The 23,887-nt window shown below is 40.5% G+C and overlaps 1 protein-coding gene across 7 annotated transcripts in view; it reads right to left on the bottom strand.

Moving 5' to 3' along the window:
• INPP5F (inositol polyphosphate-5-phosphatase F) overlaps positions 1–23,887 on the bottom strand; it is a 91,495-nt gene that overhangs the window by 7,875 nt on the left and 59,733 nt on the right. For 2 of the 7 annotated variants that reach the window (XM_047761965.1, XM_047761966.1), the window contains exons 7-15: positions 22,748–22,946; positions 22,018–22,197; positions 21,200–21,267; positions 18,683–18,807; positions 17,590–17,667; positions 16,132–16,252; positions 14,484–14,612; positions 9,516–9,633; positions 6,687–6,885 (exon numbers count right to left, since the gene is read on the bottom strand). In XM_047761965.1, coding sequence (XP_047617921.1) covers positions 6,687–6,885; positions 9,516–9,633; positions 14,484–14,612; positions 16,132–16,252; positions 17,590–17,667; positions 18,683–18,807; positions 21,200–21,267; positions 22,018–22,197; positions 22,748–22,946 — 1,217 coding nt within the window. Of the gene's footprint in view, positions 1–6,686; positions 6,886–9,515; positions 9,634–10,077; positions 10,173–14,483; positions 14,613–16,131; positions 16,253–17,589; positions 17,668–18,682; positions 18,808–21,199; positions 21,268–22,017; positions 22,198–22,747; positions 22,947–23,887 lie in introns of those variants that run through there. The other 5 variants (XM_047761967.1, XR_007132386.1, XM_047761968.1 and 2 more) reach the window with 5 other exon arrangements.

Below are 23,887 nucleotides of genomic sequence, written 5' to 3'. Positions count from 1 at the left end.
TTTCAACACAGACAAGAAAAGAAAGAAACCCCCCTTCGGTAGCTCCCTGCCCCCCACGCCTGCAGCTCGGCAGGAAGGGCTGCTCTACTCGTTCTTCTCTTCCCGCCAGTCAGGCATGCCCTCCTTCCACACGATGAAGACGAACACCGCCAGCACCACATGCAGCCCCACCACCGCGACAATGGTCGCGTAAAAGCCACTGTCATCAGGGGACATTAACAGGAGGCTTTGGAAAAGCAGTAATTTGCAGGAAAAATACAACCCCACAGGAACTTTAACCATAAGTCCTGCAAAAAGGAGAAAAATCTTGAAAGTCGTAGCCAGGCTGCCGCCTTCGGGCTTGGGCTCGGCAGCATTGCCGGCGGCACTGCCCGTGGCGTTCGCCTGCCGCTGGGCAGTCGGAGGAGGCCGGTGGGAGCGCGGCATCTCGTCAGTCAGTCCGTCCGTCTGTCAGACCGTCAACGAGTCGAAGCTCAGTCTGAGCTGCCAGCACCAGCCCTGACGCCTGCAGCGACTGCGGCGACTGCGGCAACTGCAGAGCTGCCGCGCCAAGTCCCGCCCAGAAACACGTCACGCTTCCGGCCGCCCACTGGGGCCGCGGCGCGGGCCCACTGCGCATGCGCGGCCGGTCCGCAAAGCCAGCGGGGAACCGGAGCGGAGGTCGCTGCAGGCTCCGCTCCCCCAGCCCTGCTCCATAAGAATGCATGAAGCCTTTGCGAAGGGCCGAGGACCGCTGGCGATCGGGCTGCGGCACCCTGACTAAGCGTCTGTCCCTGCATTGCCGCAGGCCTGAGACCTGGGCTGCAGCACCCCCGCTGCTGTTCCGCTAACACAGGTAGAGGTGGTCACCTACTCTCGGTGGAAGCAAAAGCGAGTCAGAGTTGGACCAAACAAAGAGTGGGTTTTGTGGAGCTGCTAAAGGGCACTTGGACAGTACCCCCGATTTCCTTTCACATGAAAGATTTTCCTCCAGCCCGCAGTGCACCACCAGGCGCTTATCGGCTGTCATTCAAGTCAGCTTTTCCTGCGGCAGCTGGGGCTGCAAGAAGGGAAAGGACAAGAGAGGCTCAAGACTTCTGATCTGTATGCGTCGGGGCTGTCTCCCAGAAATAAACTGAGCTGTGCTCAGTGTTTAACAGAAACAAAGCCCAGGGCCAGGGGTGGGCACCGGTAAGCAGGAAGGAGAGCAGAAATGAAGCAATCGGTGCAGATCTGTGCTGGACAGTTCCAGCTGGAGCTCTGGGAAGTTAAGAGAAACCGAACAGCAGCCATTCTTGCTGCCCTGCGCAGGACCGGGTATTTATGAACGGTTTGCCCCTGTTTTTCTGCCAAATTCAACAGGGCCATGACTGCAGGGAGCTAAGCGAGGCACAGGTCTCTGGGGCAGAATTGAAGGGGGGTGGGGGGTGCCAAAACACTCAGCGGTCAAGGTAAGTTTTTAATGCAGTATTTTTGAAAATCAAAATTAATGCAAAAATACCATGGTAAACAAAATATCGACATGCCAAATAAGGATAGGACCCCACCCTGCAACTTGTACAACCCTGTCTCATTTGCCTCACCCTAATCCCAGACCTGGTTCCTGTAAAACTTTACAAAAACAAGCTGCCCAGCTCCACAGCAAAGAGACACACAACCTATTTTTTAAATTGGCTAAGGACTTGAATAGACATTTTTCTAAGGAAGACATACAAATGCCCACAAGCACAAGAAAAAAAAGTCCCCAACATTATTTGTCACCAGGGAAATACAAATCAAAACCACAATGTGATACTACTTCACACCCGCTAGGATGACTACAATTAAAAAATGGAAAACGAGTGTTCGGAGGATATGGAAAAACTGGAACCCTCCTACACTGCTGGTGGGAATATAAAATGGTGTAACCATTGTGGAAAATAGTTTGAACCTACCACTGCTATCTGGGGACCTGAGCCCCCAAAGCCATTCCCAGAGTTAGCTCTTGCTGTTCCCAACCCTGCCCCCAGGGGCCACCTGCTCTGGGGCCACATCTCTGGCTCAGTAGACAGAATGTACAAAGGCTCTATAGCCAACTCAGCCCAGGAGCAGGTTTCCAAACATCTCCCTTCAAGAGGAAGGGAAAACCATCCGCCACCTGGAAAATCTTTAAGCACTGCAAATGAAGATAAATACCAGTAGCAAATTTAAAGAAATCTTAACAGTATTAGAAAGGATGGTAACTACAAAGTCTCTCTAATAAGAAGAGGCTTTTTTTGTTTTTTATTTTTAGGGCCACACCCACGGCATATGGAGGTTGCCAGGCTAGGGGCTGAATGGGAGCTGTAGCCGCTGGCCTACACCATAGCCACAGCAACGCTGCATCTGCAACTTTCACCATGGCTCACAGCAATGCTGGATCCTTAACCCATTGAGTGAGGCCAGGGATTGAACCTGTGTTCTCATGGATACTAGTCAGATTCATTACCGTGAGCCACAATGGGAACTCCCTCTAATAAGGAGAGTTCTTAAAGAACTGTCTAATCAAGATGGAGACACACAATCAACTTTGGAAATTCAAATGGGTACATGATACCACATCAGAGAATAATCCATTTGAGAGAGAAATGCAGTGAAATCTGAAGATGGTAACAGCTTTATATCTGAAAATGCACTGCCTCTGAAGGAAAAGGTAGAAGAGGAGACTGAAGACGACTCTGAAATGCTGGTGGCTCTTGATCCAACTCCTCAAAGCACAAAGCTCTAAGCCACCACTGCTTCCCAAGGGGGAACGAGCTGGGGCCAGCCGCAAGGTGGCGAATAATCCCTCCTATTAAAACAAAAATACCAAGACTCCTGATAGACAGGCCCCAGCCCTCTACCCAAGCCGACAAGCCAAAAACATGACCTGTGAAGCCACTGATTCCAAAGCATCAACTTTACTCTCTACTCTGTCCATGACATCCTGTCCCAAATCTTCAAAGTAAAGTTCACAAAGTTTGCAAAGTTTCTAGTAAAAGAGTAACAGTGGGGACTACAAAGGGGAAGAAACAAACTAGCAAGCAGCTAACACCTCAGTCATTGTCAGACACAACCACTTCTGGCACAGTCAACCTTATATGAGACCCTTCTGAGACCAGTATAGTGTCTCAAACCTGAGCAGTCTGTCCCTGTCACTGAAGTGAAGACAGACCACAGGCAAATTCATAAGTCTGGCACATCGTTCCCTCAGACAGCCCTGTTATCCTGGATAGCAACAAAGCTCCCTGCTCATCTCTCCTTAGGCCCCCATCAGTGCATGTACTAAAGAGATGACACACAGAACCATTAACCATCAGGCACTGGCTTATGTGTTAGCAACAAGACAGGGAAGGCAGCACCTCAGTCAAGAAGACCTGGGTTGATGGGACAATTTTCACAAGCTTTCAGCATCCTATAGGACGAAAGGCAAAGGGTAACACTAGGCTCATGACAGTGACGTAGCTATTTTGTCCACCAGTGGCAAGGAAGAAGAGGAGGATGAGGATGGCACTGGTGAGTGTGCTCTGGCAAGTAAAGCAAGCAAAGGGATACTCCCACAATTAAACTTAGCAGTACATCATTCTAAGAGAAAACAAAAACATCATGGACTGACACCTGAAGAAGAGAGAGAGGGAATCCAAGAACAAATTGGTAATCAAGAGACTTAGCCAGAGACCCCACCCACAACTGAAAAATCAGAGCCAAGAAATATCCAAAAACAAAGGAATGAAGAAGCAGAACAAGAAAAATGGAACTTCAAGGCAAATTCAGCAGAAAGCTTGGGCTGAGACCCACAGTGGCAGAGCTACAACAACAAAGAGTCTTGGCATTTAAGGAGTATGAGGAGATCATTAATTCCCCGACTATGACGGTCAGAGAGCACACAAGGCTAGGATAAGACCTATAGATAAGGCAGCAAAAAGTAGAGAATTAAATGAACTTAAAAGAACAGAAATGCAAGCACACAAAGGTCTAATCATTCATCATGAAATATGAAACTATTTGGAAACAGACACGAATAACGTTTGCAGGTAGCACCACTTAACTGAACACATGAAAATGCACTGGAATTTGAAAGCTTCACTGCAGTGACGGAAGAGAGGGCTCTGCTTTTGCGGATGGTGCTCCTCATATGTACAGCCCAAGTGGGGCCACTGGGCAAAGGGAAGGATACGGTGACACTTGCTGTCTAATACACATTATTGATAGAAGTTATTCTTCAAGAGCTTTAACCAAAGAAGATGTACAGAGACTCCCTGGTATCAGAAGGCCAAATCTGATAGTGCAGGATTAGAGAAAAATGAGGAATGTAACCACAGGCCACTAACGAGGAGTGAGAATAAAAAAAATCAGAAAAAAAGATATGTATTTCATCACATCAACAAAGAAAAGAGAAAAACTGAAGCCCAATTATATTTTCGAAATAGGCATTTGGATAGCTGGGAATCTAATTACCCTATAAGGATTTCTTAAAGACCTGACCCCTGTGTGGCACTATTTTGGTACAATACAGTACAATCTATGTTATATCAGTGAGTCCAGCTGCCAGAAAGAAGTCTGAGTGTTTTCATGCATTTTTTTCTTAAATGCAAGAGACGTCTACTGACTCTTAACAAGTGCACTTACCCAAATTTTGCTGCGAGCTTTAAAAAGCCCAGTTAAATCTATTTTACATTTTTTTATACTCCTAAAGTAAATTCCAACTTTACATAAGAATTACAGGACTGGAAATCAAATCAGATGTAATGTGACTTTACTAAATGGAGTAACTTTTAGAAATAAACCTTTTGGTCTTTCCCTATTTCAATTATCTCCAAAGTAGAAAGAAAAGTACTTGATCTAAGGAAAATGACATTGCTCCAACTTAATGCAGTGACATCTTTAAAAAAGGGAAGTGCAAAGTTATAACTGAAGCAAAATGCAAATGTGATATAGTTATTTCTGAATGGGAATTAAAAGAGTTTATGTTTGTTTCATGCTGCATTAAGTTGGACTGCTACTTAAAAAACAACAAATGGAAGTTCCCATTGTGGCTCAGTGGTACGAACCCAACTAGTATCCATGAGGATATGGGTTCAATTCCTGGCCTCACTCAGTGGGTTAAGGATCCAGTGTTGCTGTGGCATAGGCCAGCAGCTGCAGCTCTGATTCTTCCCCTAGCCAGGTAACTTCCATATGCTGCAGGTTCAGCCCTAAAAAGCAAAAAATTAAAAAAATTTTAATTAATAAAAAACTATGAACACAAAAGTTTTTTCACCAAATGACTTATAAGAGCACAGAAAAAGGCTGCTAAGTTGTGCATGAGGAAAAGCTTTTTTTTTTTTTTTTGGCTATGCCTGTGGCATGTGGAAGTTCACAAGCCAGGGACAACGGTGCCACAGCAGTGACCCAAGCACTGCAGTGACAATGCCAAATCTTTAACCAACTTAGCCACAAGAGAACTCCAAACCTTATCTCTATAGAGTTCAAAAACCACAACCATACATATATTACTATCAAAGTAAAATAATCCATGACATTAAAGTCATGGAAAGTTTCCCTATGAGCCTACAATCAATGTTGTTTTTTATTCATTGTAACATATGTAAATACTACCTTGCATTCACTTGTTCTTTCAAGCATGTTTTATGTCCCTTTTATTAAAAACATGAAATGTAGGAGTTCTCTTATGATGCAGTGGGTTAAGGATTCGGCATTGTCACTGCAGTGGCGCAGTTTAGATCCCTGGCTCGAGAACTTCCACATGCCACAGGCACAGCCAAAAAAAAAAAAACCCATATAAAATGTAAAATAAGATAAAATCTAAATAGAGCTTTTATTTTCAGAACTTGGTCTAGATCTTCTTAAGTGCTTCTGATTTGTAATACTGAAAATTATAATTTTAAATTTTAACCTGAAAGCAAGCACTCAATCTAATAAATTTAGGTGCTGCCATTCAAATGACATTTCAAAGAACTACTTGAAACTGGATGGTTTTTGCTTAAAAAAAATGTTAAGAATTAGTTGGCCTATTTATTTTATGAAAGGCCAGAAACACTTTAACAACTCATCAAAGTAACTAAACCTAAAGTAACTAAATCATTAAACCTCTTGGTACACTCAGTTTTGCACATTAACACAATAAACCTAGATTCTGGGGCATGGGGCGGGGTTGAGGGCAGGGAACAACTCATGAAAACTAGCTTTGAATTATAGTTTCACAATTTGAGTTTTCTAAAAATCAAATATTGGGAGTTCCCATGGTGTCTCAGTGGTAACGAACCCGACTAGTATCCACAAGGACACGGGCTCGATCCCTGGCCTTGCTCAGTGGGGTAAGGATCCAGCAGTGCCATGAGCTGTGGGTCACAGATGCAGCTTCAATCCAGTGTGGCTGTGGCACAAGCTGGCAACTAAGCTCTGTGTCGACCCCTAGCCTGGGAACTTCGGTATGCCTCGGGTGCGGCCCTAAAAAGACAAAAAAATTTTTTTAAAAATTGCTTTAAAATATTTCTCTTCATTTCTGAATTGTTCGGTGCCTTCTTCATTTTACAGCCAAGGTGAGTGCCTTAGTCTGCCTGCCCCAGTACCAGTTGTATATTTGAAAACTGCCATGCACTATGCATCCATGCCCACAGCTTTATGGACAGTAGCTAACATTAATTGGGACAGCTTAACAACATCAGAGATGTAAGCACATGCGTTACCAGGACACCACTCCAACTTACCTGGGGTCACAGTCAATAAGGGCCCAGCCCCCATGGAACTTCTCATTATCAGGCAGCAGTAACTTCATGTAACTTTGTAAGAGCTGGCTAATTAGTTCCTGGTGGCTTCTCTGATTTTCCTTATGCAAAGCTTCATGCTCTTTCTCCTTGGTAAATATGGAATAAAGATCTTCTGTCACTGGAATGCCTTGCATCAAATCTAGAGCAGAAAGTGTTAATATCTATCATCTTCTTAGTTTACTAATACATTTTTCAAAAGCAAAAGAAAATACAAGACCTAAAACCAGAAAACTCTTATTAAAACAGGCACAAATCTTTCTGACTTTGGATTAAGAATAATATTTTTTATTTTTATTTTTATTTTTTTTTGTCTTTTTGCCATTTTTTGGGCCTGCTCCCGCGGCATATGGAGGTTCCTAGGCTAGGGGTCGAATTGGAGCTGTAGCTGCCAGCCTACACCAGAGCCACAGCAATGCAGGATCCGAGCTGCGTCTGCAACCTACACCACAGCTCACAGCAATACCAGATCCCCAACCCACTGAGCAAGGCCAGGGATTGAACCCGCAACCTCATGGTTCCTAGTTGGATTCGCTAACCACTGTACCACGACAGGAACTCCAATATTTTTCATTTTTATTCTATTTTTATTTTTTTGTCTTTTTGTCTTTTCTAGGGCCACTCCTGCAGCATGTAGAGGTTCCCAGGCCAGGGGTCTAACTGGAGCGGTAGCTGCCGGCCTACACCACAGCCCCAGCAACGCAGGATCTGAGCCACGTCTGCGACCTACACCACAGCTCACGGCACCTCCGGATCCTTAACCCACTGAGTGAGGCCAAGGATCGAACCCACAACTTCACGGTTCCTAGTTGGATTCGTTAACCGCTGAGCCACGACAGGAACTCCAGATTAAGCATAATTTTTTAGATATGAAACTAAAATCATAAACAACAGAAGAAAAATATAGGTAAACTGGACATTATAAAAAATAAAAAACTTTTGTGTTTCAAAAGGACAATGTCATTAAAGTTAAGACAACCTACAAGTAGGAGAGAATATTTACAAATCATCTGTCTGATAAGGGACTTGTATCCAAGAATATATAAAGGGTATCAGATTTAGAAATTATCCTAACCAATTCTTGTCATTATTTAACAGAGGAAATAGAGGAATTCATTATTTAACTGAATTCCACTTGGATCTAAATTCCAAGAGTTCACACTGTGGCACAGTGGGTTAAGGACCTAACTGCAGTGGCTTGGGTCACTGCGGAGCTGCAGGTTTGATCCCAGCCTGGTGCAGTGAGTTAAAGGATCCAGTGTTGCCACAGCTGTGACATAGGTCTCAGCTGTGGCTCAGATTCAGTCTCTGGACCAGGAACTTCTATATGCCTCAAGTGCAGCCGTTGGAAAAAAACAAAAAACAAAAAAATCCTACAACTAGATAATAAAAGGAAAAAGAAGCCAATTTTACTTTATTTTATTGTCTTTTGTCTTTATAGGGCCGCACCAGAGACATACAGAGGTTCCCAGGCTAGGGGTCAAATCGGAGCTGTAGCCGCTGGCCTAGGCCAGAGCCACAGCAACGCCAGATCCCAGCCGAGTCTGCTACCTATATCACAGCTCACCGCAATGCTGGATCCTTAACCCACTGAGCGAGGCCAGGGATCGAACCTGCAACCTCATGGTTCCTAGTTGGATTCATTTCTGCTGCACCACAACGGAAACTCCCAGAGGCCAGTTTTTAAATGGGCAAAGGAACTGAACAGACAAGCTAACTTTCTCCCAATGTAGGATGTAGCTCAAGACTCAACAAAATCATTGTAATCCCTATACTTGTTTGGGACAGTGAGACAGGAGGAGGCTTCTGGAGAGATTGCCAACCACTGGCCCTTTAGGCGGGGAGCAGTAAATCCAGACTGTTACTGGCTCTCTCCCTCTCAACTTTGAAGAGATCCCACTTCTGGGCTGGGATGAAGCTGATGCTACTGATGGTCAAAATCAGATCAAGCAACAGAAAAAAGGATCTTATTTTTTCTTGAACAAAGCATTAAAATCCAATTTTCCTGTCAGCACACACCCCATCTGTGGCAAATAAACTAAAGTTGTTTAGACCCGACTTCTCAAGTTCCTAACTGGCCTATGCCTGGGCCTTACCATTTCATGTATAATAAATAATCAGGTTAAAAAAAATCTTAAAAAAAATATTCTTAGAGACCACAGGACAAGCTGTTATACTTGGTTCTAATCCAGAACACTTTACATTTACTTTAATCCTAAAAGGTAATACTTTCATGAAAATTAAATTTACAGTACACCAAGGCATGAGTTCTACTCATCAATCCACCCTCCATTTCCTCTTAAATAATGATAAGAATTGGTTAGGATAATCCCTAAATCTGACGCCCTAACATCCTGTTAAATCACTGCTTATATGTCCACAGCAAGAACACATGATAAATATCATATGGAGAGAGAAAATTATCTTGTTATATCTCTCAGCCTGGAGTAATCAGAAAACAAAACATGGAGTTTTTAGTTGATGAAGTTTCAGGGCATACTCTAGGAGTCTCAACCCTGCCTTTGGTTACATGAATATCAAATTGACAAATATATGTGGCAATGGATGGTTTCTATTGTTGCTCCAGCCTAGAAACTTTGTCAAATTCTATCTAATCTTGTAAAAATTTGAATTTGATTTATTGGGTAAGATGCTCAATATAGAAACAGGAGTTTATTATAAAGCATATGGATTATATTAATGAAGTTGGTTTCTGTAAAATGTTAGTCACAAAAAGAAAACCAAAGAAAGAAAGGCATTTATGTTCCTTACCTATAACAGCTTGCCGGTAGGCATCCTTAAATCGATTCAGGTAATACCTATTTGCCGAGTTAACGCCATCTTTCATAACTCCTGCTAACTTCCTTTCTCCTGTCCTTGTAAAGTCACCCTGTCAAGGAAAATGTCACTTTGACAATTTATTCAAACACAAAAGTGTTCCTGAAGTCAATGTGGGCTTCTGATTCAAGACTGGATTCTACAGGCTTTTTATAGTTTCCAAATAATGTAATGAAAACAGCTACTAGTTTCTGACTCAGATCCAAGCATGTTGAATAACTAAACATGCTATTGGTGGCATCAAGTCTTCACAGAGAGATGGTGCCTTAACATAAAGCCATTCTTGGCAATCTGTAGAATATCTAGAATTTACACATCAAAACTTATTAGATAATAAACAAAACAAAAAAAGATTTTCAAGCCTCCAAATGGTATGCTATTCAAAACCCACAAGTTTCTGATGTGGGAAAATGTGAACAGTTCCTAGAGCTTCTTACGAGATTTAACCTGTTTATGTGCTTGTGTGTAGAGAGAGAGAGAGCAGAGGTTTCCATACCTTGCTGCACATTACAATCACTGTAGAATGATCCAATGAAGATTTAATTGTTTTGTTTCTCTTGGTTTTCACAACAAAGGTGTCAGAGCAAGTTCCTAGAGAGGTAGTGACTTAAACTTAAGGCAAAGAAAGCACAGTCTCTTTTTTCCCCATCCCAACCCCACTATTTCTATCCAAGGCAATCTTGGAAACAGGCTTTGTCCTAAAGCTGACAACTTAGGAAGAATATGTTGCCGATTAGTTAGGTCATTCACAGGAAATATTAACTTAGCAACATGAACCTATTACGGAAGACAGAGACATGAATGCTACATCCAAATAAGTGTAATATCAAAGAGGAAAAAGTTGTGTTCCTCTTTTTCTAGCTTTATATAATTGAGAAGTAGCATTGTTTAAGGCGTACAATGTGGCGATTTGATATACATATGCATATTCTGAAATGATTACATTAAGGTTAGCTAACATTAACACAACCATCATCTAATGCCTTTTGGAGTGTGTGTGGCGGTGGAGGTGGAGGGTAAGAGCATTTAAAATCTATTCTCTTAGCAAATCTCAGGTATACAGTATAGGATTGTTAACTACAGCCACAGGCCATACATTCAATCCCCAGAACGTCTCATAACTGAAAGTTTGTACTCTTTGACCAACATCTCCCCATTCTCCCATCCTCTGGTAACCACCAATCTACTCCATGTTTCTATGAATTTGACCTTTTAAAACTCTATACTTGAGTGAGATTATGCAGTATTTGTCTTTCTCTGTTTGGCTTATTTCACTTAACATTCTCAAGGTTCATCCATGTTGCTGCAAATGTCAGAATTTTCTTCTTTTTTGTGGCTGAATACATTACATATATATACAGTTTTGTACACACACACACACACACACACATTTTCTTCAACAGTTTATCCATCAGACACTTAGGTTGTTGCCATATCTTGACTACTGTGAATAGTGCTACAACAAACACAGGAGTACAGGTATCTCCAAGATATTTCATTTTCTTTGGATAAATACTCATAAAATAGGATTGCTGGATCATATGGTAGTTCTATTTTTAATTTTTTGAGGAACATCCCTACTATTTGCCATAGTGGCTATGCCAATTTATATTCACAGCAACAATGTACAAGGGCTACCTTTTCTCCACAACACTTGTTATCCCTTAATCTTTTAGATAATAGCCATTCCAAGGAGTAGCTCATTGTGGTTTGATTTGCAGTTTCCTGATGATTACTGACGTTGAGTGCCTTTTTATGTACATATTGGCCATTTGCAAATCTCCTTTGGAAAAAAGTTTGTTCGGGTCCTTTGCCCATTTTTAAATTTGATTATTTCTTTTTTGTTATTGAGTTGCATTACTTCTTTACATATTTTGGATATTAACCCTTTATCAGAGACAGGGCTTGCAAATATTTTCTCCCATCTCATGGGCTGTCTTTTCATTTTGCTGATTATTTATTTTGGCACGCCCTCAGCATATGGAGGTTCCCAGGTTAGGGGTTGAATCGGAGCCGCTGGCCTATTCCAGAGCCACAGCAATGCGGGATCCGAGCCGCATCTGCGGCCTACACCACAGCTCACAGCAACGCCAGATTCTTAACCCACTGAGCAAGGCCAGGGATTGAACCTGCAACCTCCTGGTTCCTAGTTGGATTCGTTAACCACTGCGCCACGACGGGAACTCCCGCAAAAGCTTTTTTTGTTGTAGTCTTACTTGTTTATTTTTTCTTCTTGTGCTTTTGGTGTCACGTCCAAAAAATCATTGCTAAGACCAATGTCAAGGAACTTTTCCCCTATAATTTCTTGGAGGAGTAAAGTTCCATGTCTTACATTTAAGTCTTTAATCCATTTTGAGTTACTTTTTGTGAACGTGTAAGATAGGGGTCCAACTTAATTATTTTGCATATGAATATTCCAGTTTCCCAACGCCATTTAGTGAAGAGACTCTCATTTCCCCACTGGGTATTCTTGGCTCTCTTGTCAAATATTAGTTGATTGTATATGCATGGGTTTATTTCTAGGCTCTCAGTTCTATCCCATTGGTCCATGTGCCTGTTTTTATGCCACTACTATATTGTTGTAATTACTATAGCTTTGTAATATAGTTTGAAATCAGGAAATGGGATGCCTCCAATTTTCTCTCAGGATTGCTTTGGCTATTGCGGTCTCTTGCGGTTCCACATAAATTTTAGGATTTTTTTTCCCCCCTACTTTTAAGGAAAACACCAATGTAATTTTGATAGAGACTGCTTTGAATCTATATAGACGGCTTGCTTTGGGTAACTGGTAATAACATTTTAATATTAATTTCCCTACGCCATGAACCTGGACTATCTCCCATTTATTTGTGTCTTCTTCAATTTCTTTCATCAATGTCTTAACAGTTTTTAGGGTACGGTCCTTCCACCTTTTCTCAGTTAAAATTTTTCTTTAGTGGGCACTCTTGTCTTCTTCCTGATGTTAGAGGAAAGCTTTTAGCTTTTCACTAGAGTATGATGTCAGCTGTGAGCCTATGGCTTTTATTATGCAAGGTACGTTCCTTCTGTACCTAATTTTTTGAGTTTTTATCATGAAAGGATGTTGAATTTTGCCAAAAGCTTTTTTTGCATCTATTGAGATGATCATATGATTTTTATCTTTCATTCTTCTAGATGTGGTCAAACATATTTATTGATTTTTGCATTCTAAACAAGGGATAAGTCTCCCTTGCTCATGGTATGTGATCCTTTTAATGTGCTGTTGATGGGTTGGTTTGTTGGTATTTTGTTGAGAATAATTTTGTCTATACTAATCAGGGACATGAGTTCATAATTTTCTTGTGTCTTTATCTGGCTTAAGTAACAGGGCTTCATTAAATTAGTTTGGAAATGTTCCCTTTTCTATTTTTTGAAAAGAGATAGAAAAGGACTGGTGTTAATTCTTCTTTGAATATTTGTAGAATTCACCAGTGAATCTAGTTCTGGGCTTTTCTTTGGTGGGAGGTTTTTGATTACTGATTCAATTCCATACTCAATCTATTCAGATTTTCTATTGCTTCAGTGATTCAATGTTGATAGGTTGTATGTTTCTAGGAATTTATGCCTTTACTCTAAATTGTTCAATTTGTTGGCATAAGATTGTTCATAGTAGTTTCATAATCCTACGTATTTCTACTTAATCACTTGTAATGTCTCTTCATTTGTAACTGTATTTGAGTCCTCTCTCTTTTTCCTTGGTTAGCCTAGCCAAGGAAATTTTATTTATCTCTTCAAAAAAGCCAACTCTTAGCTTTGCCAATCCTTTCTATTGTTTTTCTATGTTCTATTTTATCTATTTCTGTTCTAATCTTTATTATTTTCCAATTGGAGCTGTAGCCACCAGCCTATGCCACAGACACAGCAATGTGGGATCTGAGCTGCATCTGCGACCCACACCACAGCTCATGGCAATGCCAGATCCTTAACCCACTGAATGAGGCCAGGGATCGAACCCATGTCCGCACGGATACTAGTTGGGTTCATTACTGCTGAGCCACATTGGAACTTCACAAAAAGTTTTCGATATTCATCACTTAACCAAAATATGGATTATCTGATGCCTGCTGAGCTCTTGATGGTACAATTTGTTACAATAAATATCCTGAGGTAAACTATTACCTTGAAGGAAAATTAATATAAACCTAATTTACAGACCAGTGACTATATTTTACATTTTCAGTAAATTTGGTTTGGTAGGATCCCTCAAAGACTTCATTTATAACAATCACAAAAAGGAAATAGAACATTTCTTCATCAATTACTATATGTTAGGGAATGGCCTAAGTTTTCATATATATTAACTCATATACTCCCAGGACATTCTTATGAAGTGGGCCTAGTATTTTTCCTGCTTTAAAAATGAAAAGCAAACACAGAGAAGCTAAGTGACTTGCCCAGTCACAGAGCTAGCTAAGAGGAAGGATTGGGATTCAAATTCAGAGAAGGCAAATTATACCAGGGACCCAACTCCCACCAACATATACATGTTATATTTTCTCTGCATAAAGTTTTTAAAACCAACTACTACATGTAGAATTCCAGATTTCCAAACTTCCTTAAAGACTAGGAAATCTAGCAATGCTAGACCTCCATCATCATAAGGAAAGAGCAGACCAGCTCCCTCCTGAAACAATGTATGCTCTTCCTCAGGTCCACGCAGCCTGTCTCCCCCTTTATTGGGTGGCCAGTTTGAGTCACATTACTGGTACCTGCAGGAATTTATACATGCAAGACCTCTGCCTTACTCAAACACTGCAGAAAGTAGCCAACCATATACACCGACCACCTGCAACCCACATTCTTTTCTCTCAAAAACCAAGCTTGTTTTAAACAACATCCCGTGTCCCACAGAATGATGCACAGATGCTGGCTGCAGGTACTTACCTTTAGAGCGGCTGTCCCAGCATACTGTCTGCTAATGGAGTCACCATTGTTGGCCCACATTATCTGATATATCCGATTGCATTTCACCGGTAGTGGCTGCTCCGGGGGCATCACACCTAATTTTTTCAGCTAAAATTAATACATTGGTAGATTAACTGCATATAAGCCAGGAAATCATAGCATAAAACGTATACTGCAGAGAAAGGAAGGCTATGCCTGTACAGTTAAAATCCTTAAATAAAGGAAATGATGTTTTCAGACTTTTTTCCAAATAAAGTCCCACTTGAAAGACAGCTTTCTGAATTGCTACAGCTGAATAAATAGAATAAAAATTTTATACTGTTTTGGCATAATTTTTAAAGTGTAGGCTCATACTACTATATTTTGTCTTGTTTGTTTGGGGGAGTTTTTTTGTTGTTGTTTGATTTCATTTGGCCATGTCCATGGCTTGTGGCCAGGGATTTAACCCTTGTCTTCATTTTAAATTTGCCTATGAGGTAAAACTAAATAGTGAAGAAATCATATAGAAACAACAAGTTCCTGGCGTGGCGAGGTGGTTAACGGATTGGACTAGAAATCACAAGGTTGCGGGTTTGATCCCTGGCCTTGGTCAGTGGGTTAAGGAACTGGCATTGCCGTGAGCTGGGGTGTAGGCCGGTGGCTACAGCTCCGATTAGACCCCTAGCTTGGGAACCTCCATATGTTGCGAGTGCAGCCCTAGAAAAGGCAAAAAGACCAAAAAAAAAAAAAAGAAACAACAATATTGATAGTAGCAGAGCAGTAAGAACCCAACAAATGTTGATTCTGCTGCCACATTCTAAGAGCCTTTTAAAAATAAATTATCTCATTTACTCCTCATAACAACCCTATGATCAATACTCTACCCCCCATTTTAAGGATGAAGAGAGAAAAGTTTGGAGAAGTTGACTTCTTTGCATGGGTTCAATATCTCATCTGTGGTAGAGCCAGGGCTTGATCTCCAAAACCTGGCTGCTTCAATGTGACACTAGGTGTCTTTAATAGACAGTCACAAGATTACATTAGGGGAAAAAAAAAATGCTAGGAATGTCAATTCTGAGAATTCGTTACCCAGGTGTTAGAGGCTGAGAGATCTAAAAGGGGACACTGAGTTAAGAGATATAATGACTACAGGAAACAGTTGCCACCACAAGGACTGGAGCACAAAGAGAAGAGGCTGGTTCTGAGGTGCCAAGGGAACCACAGCCCCAGACAGGATGCTGATAATGGGAATAAAACACAGGTGAAGAAAGTTGTCCCTTTTTCCTCCGCCAGCCTCATGCCCCCTATTGACAGAGCCTGACGTGGAACCAGGTGGTCAAGCAGAAAGGTGATATGCAGACCCCATGCCCCAAGTACAGAAGGGAGGGTTTGGGTCTGAAAAGAAAATGACTACACAGTGCCACCCAGTAAAATTCTAAATGCTGGGCTTCATATTCTTGAAATGAGTACTTAAGAAAACACCTCTTTTTTCAATTGATTTCTAGTGAAGGTTGCACTTTCCAGGTTTTAAAGCAACAAGGATACTTGCATGGTATAAATGTTCTACAGAACAAACATATAGTACCTTGTTTACATGTTAAAAACAAATTAAAAATGAATATTTACAATCCAGTGGACTCCAAATTACCTGCTGTTCCATGACCACTCGTGCGATGGCAGCTTGGACCACGTTGGTGCGATCCAGGCAGTCCATACAATTAACGCGAAAAATCCCTTCTTGTTTACATATTACCCCAGCTTGATCAACCCTTTCAAAAATAGTATGGAATTATTTTACAATATGTAATACTTTTAAGTTTTCTAAAACCTCCAATTATTTAAAGTATAGCATTTGTAAAAAGCAGCATTAGTTATCAATTTGCTTGCACTATTCTTACGTGGCAGACATTACTAAGACTTCTGTATACATTATTAATTTACACAATAACTTGACACAGAAGATATTATCCCATTTTGAGAAAAAAAAAAAAAAAAAAGGCTGAAGCACAGAAAGAGAGACTTGCCTGAGTCACACAATATTAGGCAGAGCTGACATAACCTGTCGTTATGCTTTTCTATACTTTTAAAACCAGAATGCACTTTATTTTTATTTATTTATTTATTTATTTATTTTTTTGTCTTTTTGCTATTTCTTGGGCCGCTCACGAAGCACATGGAGGTTCCCAGGCTAGGGGTCCAATCGGAGCTGTAGCCACCGGCCTACCCAAGAGCCACAGCAACGCAGGATCCGAGCCTCGTCTGTGACCTACACCACAGCTCAAGGCAACACCGGATCCTTAACCCACTGAGCAAGGGCAGGGACCGAACCCGCAACCTCATGGTTCCCAGTCGGATTCGTTAACCACTGCGCCACGACGGGAACTCCAGAATGCACTTTAAATACCATCCTGTTTCTCCTCTTTTTTGGGGCTGGTAGTGGTGCTATGCCCTTGGGATTCGGAAGTTCCCAGGCCAGGGATCAAACCCAAGCCACAGCAGTGACAACACCAAATCTTTAATTGCTAGGCCACTAGGGAACTCCCTGCTCCTCCTTTTTGACTCCAAGTTTTAATGCATCTAAACTAGCTTGAACAGACACTCTACCACCCAGTGAGGAATCATGCAGCATGCCTCGCTCATCTAATTTCTCTGCCACTTATAGCCTTAAAATCTAATCAAATGTTCTCTTCTGTCCCTTAAGCCAATTTTCTTCCTCCTACATCTCCCTCCTAGAGTCTAAGAAACATCTTCCCTCTCTGACAATTTTTAAATGCCTCAAAACTGACACTAAATACTTCTAAGCCTTCATCCTCACGTTAGGGACCAGGAGGAAATACAGAACACAGAGCATGAGAAGGAATTCTAGTCCCAGAGCACTTCACTTCATTTTGCCCAACCATCTGACTCCTCTTCCCTGCTCAAAGCTAACAATGCCTAATGACTAACACTCTCCTGAAGAGGAGAATAGGGATTGGGAAGCAGAAGAAGAAAAACAAAAATTCTTTCTCAGCCTGCTGCTACTATTTTAACACTTAGTGGTACTAGAAAAATATATATGCTTTCAAGACCAAGAGTCTGTCAAACTGGATTCTTATGAAATACCTACCAACACCACTTCATGTCAAGAATAATGTCATAAATGGCATCTGTTAGTGTTTGAACATTTTCAAACTTCATTCCTCGGCTAAAATACATGCCAAAAGAAAGAAAAAAATATTTAATAATAGTTTTTCCCCTATAGCTCAAGATATGATATTTAAGGCTGCTTGGAAAAATTAAAGAAAATTATTACTATAAATACATGAGATTAACATGATTAAAGATTATATAGGCAATTATATACATGTTTAGCTAATCTGCATTATGAAAGAAAATATGCTTATCAATACACTGAAACATATCATAGGTATCAGAAACTTCTTTCCCCACCAAATTTTCTTTCTTTTTTCTTTTTTCCCTTTTTATGATCACACCTGTGGCATGTGGAAGTTCCTAGGAGAGGGGTCAAATGGGAGCCACAGTTGCAGGTCTATGCCACAGCAACACAGGATCCAAGCTGCATCTGTGACTTACACCACAGCCTGCAGCAACCATCCTTAACCCACTGGGTGAGGTCAGGGATAGAACCCACATCCTCACAGAGACAACATTGAATTCTTAACTCCCTGAGCCACAATGGGAACTCCTCCCATGAAATTTTCATTATCTACGTAAATGCACCCACATTAGAGCCAGGATACAACAAAAGAAACTTTCTTTCAGAATACACATAAGTGAAAGTCACCATCCAAATTGTTGTTGTTTTTCCAGAACAAACTCTAGTGAAGCTTATGTATATGGAGAGAAGTATTACTAACAGAGATGAAGACAGCTGGGTGATTTTTAAGTAAGGGAACGTATTACTTCTCTCAGGCTCAAACTCAAGCAGAAAGTGGATAATGAAAGAAAAAAGAGAACTTGACGTCTCCAAGTCATTTTGGAACAAAAAGACTGTAAGTACTTCAGGAACAATTAAATTCCTAGGCAAAATAAAACCCATATGAACATAACTACATAAACAAAGGATACCCCTTTCCTTTCTCACCATGAGGAGAAAGAGAAATTTTTCTTCCCAGTAAAAAGAGAAACCAAGGTCCCTGCGGTTGTATATACCACAAACAATGAAACGGATCAAAACTCATCTCGGGAAGCCACCTTACCAGTGCTCATGGAAGTCAAAGGAGACATAAGTGAGCTGTGAGTTGTTAAAGAGCAATACTTGCTTCAGGTAAGCATCGCCAATAATTTTTTCTCTTCCTGCCTGGTCTACCAAGTTAATAATAACCTGTGAGAATACAAGAAAAGGAAAAAAAAATCAGTTTAATCAGACATTAGACTCATGATTTTTACTATATTTAGAATGATGTCTTAGAAATTATTTTATAGTCAAGCTCACAAATTAAACCACTCGAGCATCAATTTTCTTCCCCTAAAAAATTAGATTTTCAGGGAGTTCCTGTTGTGGCTCAGCAGTGACAAACCCAACTGGTATTCATGAGGATGCAGATTCTGTCCCTGGCCTGGCTCAGTGGGTTAAGGTGCCGTGAGCTGCAGTGCAGGTCGAAGACTTGACTTGGATCCCGAGTTGCTGTGGCTGTGGAGTAGACTGGCAGCTGCAGTTCCAATTTGACCCCTAGTCTGGAATTTCCATATGCTGCCCATGTAGCCCTAAAAAAGCAAAAAAAAAAAATTTTTTTTTCATTTGTTACACTTAGATTTATGAGAATTGTTTGTATCAATGGCATGAATGGTTTTCTAGAGTGCTACAAGTTCAGTTAGAAAAAAATGGGTAAAAGATAAAAAAGGATATCACAAGAGAAAACAAATAATAGCCAGTAAACATGACAACTTTATTAGCAAATAAATGCAAAATGTAAAACAGAAAACTAGTTTTCACCTATGGACAGGCAAAAACTGAATACTAAATATAGACAGCATCGGTGAATACACGGGGAAATGGGCATAAGCTCCCATTATTGCTGCCAGTGAAAACTAGTACGATCTTTTGGGGAGTAACTGAGTGGTGTCAACCTAAAATAAGTGTGCTGTTTAACCCAGCCATTTCACTTCTGGATATTTGCTCCATAAAGCACACAAGTATTCCAAAATATATTAAAAAAATTTTTTTAGAGAATTCTGGAATAGCAAAAGCTATACCCTAAAGGTCCACCAATGGTTAAAAAGCCACCATGAGCTCTCAAGTGAAAACAGGTGCAAAACAGTATATAAGGTACAGCTTATAGCCCTCTTTTGAGTTAAATTTTGAATTACATATATGCATGTGTCAAGACGTTTTATGCTGCAATGACAAATTACTGACTCAAATCTCAGAACAGAAGTCTGTTCTGAACTTCAGAAGTCTGGAGGTTGAATGGTTCACAGAATTGCTTTCTTCAGTGGTTACCAGTTCTTTCCACCTTTCATTCTTGCCATCTCAGGCATATTGGTCAATCCTCAGGCTAATGAACTAGCCCTGACATAGCTGCAGCAGTACCAATTAAATCCAGGCACAACAACCAGAGAGGAACTATGAGTTCCTAAATCTCTTTTTATTAGAGCCTGAAATCTTTCCCAGAGCCTCCCAGCAGACTTCCCCTCACATCAGACCTCTTGGCCAAAATGTCAACAACACACAGCCCAACACCTAAACCGATCACGGGCAAGATAAACAGTGGTGACACAACACCCAAGTCAGACCGAGCGTGGGCCCACTTCCTGAAGAGGGAGGAGAATTGGATAAAGGGACACTCTTGGAGTACTATTAGGAGTAAGTGTCTGCTCAACATACACCCGTAAAACTGATGTGTACAAACAGGTCATGAAGTCGAGAGGAAGCAGGAATGAGAGTGGTGAGGAGGCTATTTCTTCTGTTTCCTTTACACACCTCAATATTGCTTCAATTTTTACAATGATTAAGTGTTACATTTAAATTGTGGCTTATTCTCTACAATGCTACTGATAATTACATATATTGCCAATACATGAAATTTGCTCGTTGTAAAAACTTCCAAATTGGATAAAGGTCACATACTTCCTGACCACATTCTAGTCCACAGCTTTCCCTGAAGATAACTGTTAACAGTTTGACCCTTTCAGACCACCTCAATGCTCTCCTATATAAATGCACGTGCCCTGTGTGGGCAAGAGAACACACACATACATATGGAAGAGAACAACATATGTATAAAATGACGGGGGAGGGGGGCGGTTCTGTGGGGTTTTAAAAATGGTAACACACCATATGCTGTTTCACAATTCTCTCACTCCATTATAGGATTTTAAGATCTTTCCACGTTAGTACATAGATAAATCTACTTCATCATTTTCAAGCATTTATAGCCAACAATTCAGATATGCTGTACTTTATTGCCCCATTGACCTTCTAATGAAGAGTTAGGGGTTTTTTTATGTTGCAATAAATGTTCCTATACATACCTCCCTGATTGAAAACATGATTCTCTCAGGGAAACTGACTGATTGATTGACTGATTTTGTATTAGAGTTCCAGCTAGCTGCTCCACATCCTTGACAAAAACGGCATTTCCCTTTTATGTTTTAGTCATTCTGGTGTGTGAGTGGAGGTTTTAGTTTGTTATTTTCACAAAATTTAAAGAAACAGATACAGAACCAATTCTAAAAATATGAAGGAACACTAATTACTACAGATCAAATCCCACCTGTTTTTTGTAAATTTTCAGCTGTTCTTCAAAATGGGCACAGAAATAGGCAACCGTGTCCTTTTCACCTACAAAGAAGTGATACAGAATCTATTTTTCCTTCCCATGTTTAAGACAGAAATTAGTATTTATTCCATCTTTATTCTTAAATAGTTCACTGACAGCCCAAATGTAACTAAGATTGTCAAAAGCCAGTATTTTAAAATGAAATGCTAAGCCGAAGAGCTCTAATTTCTTTTTTCCTCCCCAACTGAAATATATTGAAGGTGGCAACTATGAAACCATGATATTATTTATATACCTAGTCTACTTGTCAGATATAAACAATTTTTAAATCAGCCTCATTCAGTAATCTATTAAGATTGATATAATTTAGCTATTCCAGTGCTAAAATTAAAATATTGGAAGAAATTAAATCTTTAATATTTAAAACAACAACAATAAACCTTTCAAAGCAAAACTTCTGTGGTAAAGGCATCTTATCCTTTTTTGTAGATGCTGTCTAGTTATTTCCTACTTCTACAAATACTGGCTATATTTACACTTTCCCAAAGTTAAGTATGCAATAAAGTGTTCCTCAAAGAAACAACAAATTAAAATCTGTGAAATAACATGTTTTGCTCTATTTTGGAATTTTTTAATTGTGAATTACTTAAATTGTCAACAATCGTTATTACTTTCAGGATTATTATATCATTATTAAATTTCACCGTACAAGCTACTGTTTGAAATGAAGTAGCTGGCAAAACAAATCCAAACTTATAAAGTATCTAATATTTTTAAAATATTCCCTCTGAAATTGTGTGCAACAGGCTTACTTCTGTCCAGCCGAGGTCTTGGATTATATCGATATCCAACCTGGCTCCAAAAGACAGGCACAGAGCCTCGTGTTTGAATAAATGACAAAGTATGATTATGCACGTGAATTAATTGCTCAGTCTCCACATAATTTGCAACATTTCCATTTTTATCCACTCCTCTTCGTTTATAACGCATTCCTAAAAAAATTAAAACGGAAAACAGCAACACTTAAAAAAAATTATTTAGTGGCTAGCTATCTATGATTCTTAACCAAATCTGTATCTTTCAGGATGGCCTTGGGGATCTAATGTGCAACTGCCAGGCAGAACAATATCCACTTAGCCCAAATCATGCCTGTATTCATCATTGTTTTTTAAAAGTTGACGCTGAGATAGTTCCTGTGAACTGAAAGCGGAGGGTTTTCCCAAAGGTGCTAGCACTCAGGAAGGATTTATTACTGTGAAACAGACTATTAGTAGGAACAATGGTATTTAGAAGCACATCCCAAGCGACTTTCATCTCTTTTCCATATATATACCTCCCTTCCTTTCCCCTTTTGTTAACTCTCCCCCATTCACTTCTCTCCAAAAAATTGGTCCCCAATTACATCATACTATTGAGAGTCACTGAGCACTTTGAAGCCAACTCTGCTTCTAAATCCATTATTGTCATTAGCATTTCAATACATCTGCAGATGTTCCATTCTCGCCTGGATTGCATTTGCACATATTACAGCCCTCCACTCACCTGCTCTGTGCCTACTGCGGCGTGAAATGAGGGCCACCAGAAATCGTGGGTGAATGTCATCTACGCAGGTGGACTCCTGAGAGGGGGTCTCCGGGCTGCTTTTCTCATCATCAGATGACTCATTATAATTAACCACAAGTTCCTCAATCTGTACAAAACCTTGGATAATGGGGATAATCCAAAAGTCCACATCCGGTGTCTGAAAATAATATGAACATCATGTCGTTTCTATGCTGTATAGCACTGGTACTTTCTTAAATCCAAACAGTAGCTAGCACATACTTGTTAGTTTATTAGAAGTAGAAACCTTCCATCTTTTGACCATGTTTTCTGCTTACTGGAGACCACCAAGGAAGGGAGGGAGGGAATGGAGGGGAGGCAGTCCCCTTTATAGCAGTCATTCAAGAAGAGCTGCCTGAGAGGCACCATAGCATATGGGCCAGACTACTGGGTACAAATGCAAGTCCACTTCGCTCAGGTGAATCACTTAATCTCGCCATGCCACCACAATAAGGTTGTTGTGAAGATTAAATGAGTAAAATCTAAAGAGTTTTTAGGAGTTCCCGTGGTGGCACAGTGGTTAACGAATCCGACTGGGAACCATGAGGTTGCAGGTTCGATCCCTGCCCTTGCTCAGTGGGTTAACAATCCAGCGTTGCCGTGAGCTGTGGTGTAGGTGGTAGACACGGCTCAGATCCTGTGCTGCTGTGGCTCTGGCGTAGGCCAGCGGCTATAGCTGCGATTCGACCCCTAGCCTGGAAACCTCCATATGCCGAGGGAGCGGCCCAAGAAATGGCAAAAAGACAAAAAAATAAATAAATAAATAAAAATAAAGAGTTTTTAGCACGGTGCCTTCCTTATAATAAGGATTTAATAAATAGTGCTATTATGGTTATTCCTGCTGGTATAGAAAAAAAAGTGTAAAGGCTGATTTTCAACTCCCAACTTTAATAAAAATACACCAACTCTGATTATTTTATTATGAAACACAGAGGTCTACTCTATTTCCTAGTTTAGAAAAAGTCTTGCTTTGCCAGGCTAAAATCTAAATAGTAAATGCCAAAAAAATCCTTTCCATAAATATCTTATTTTAAAAAGTCATCCATGGAAACTCCCATTGCAGCTCAGCAGTAATGAGCC

This window comes from Phacochoerus africanus, chromosome 15 (genome assembly GCF_016906955.1).
Source record: "Phacochoerus africanus isolate WHEZ1 chromosome 15, ROS_Pafr_v1, whole genome shotgun sequence".
Lineage (NCBI taxonomy): Eukaryota > Metazoa > Chordata > Mammalia > Artiodactyla > Suidae > Phacochoerus > Phacochoerus africanus.
Note: the sequence above shows the minus strand (reverse complement) of the source record. Positions and strands in the feature narration are given on the sequence as shown.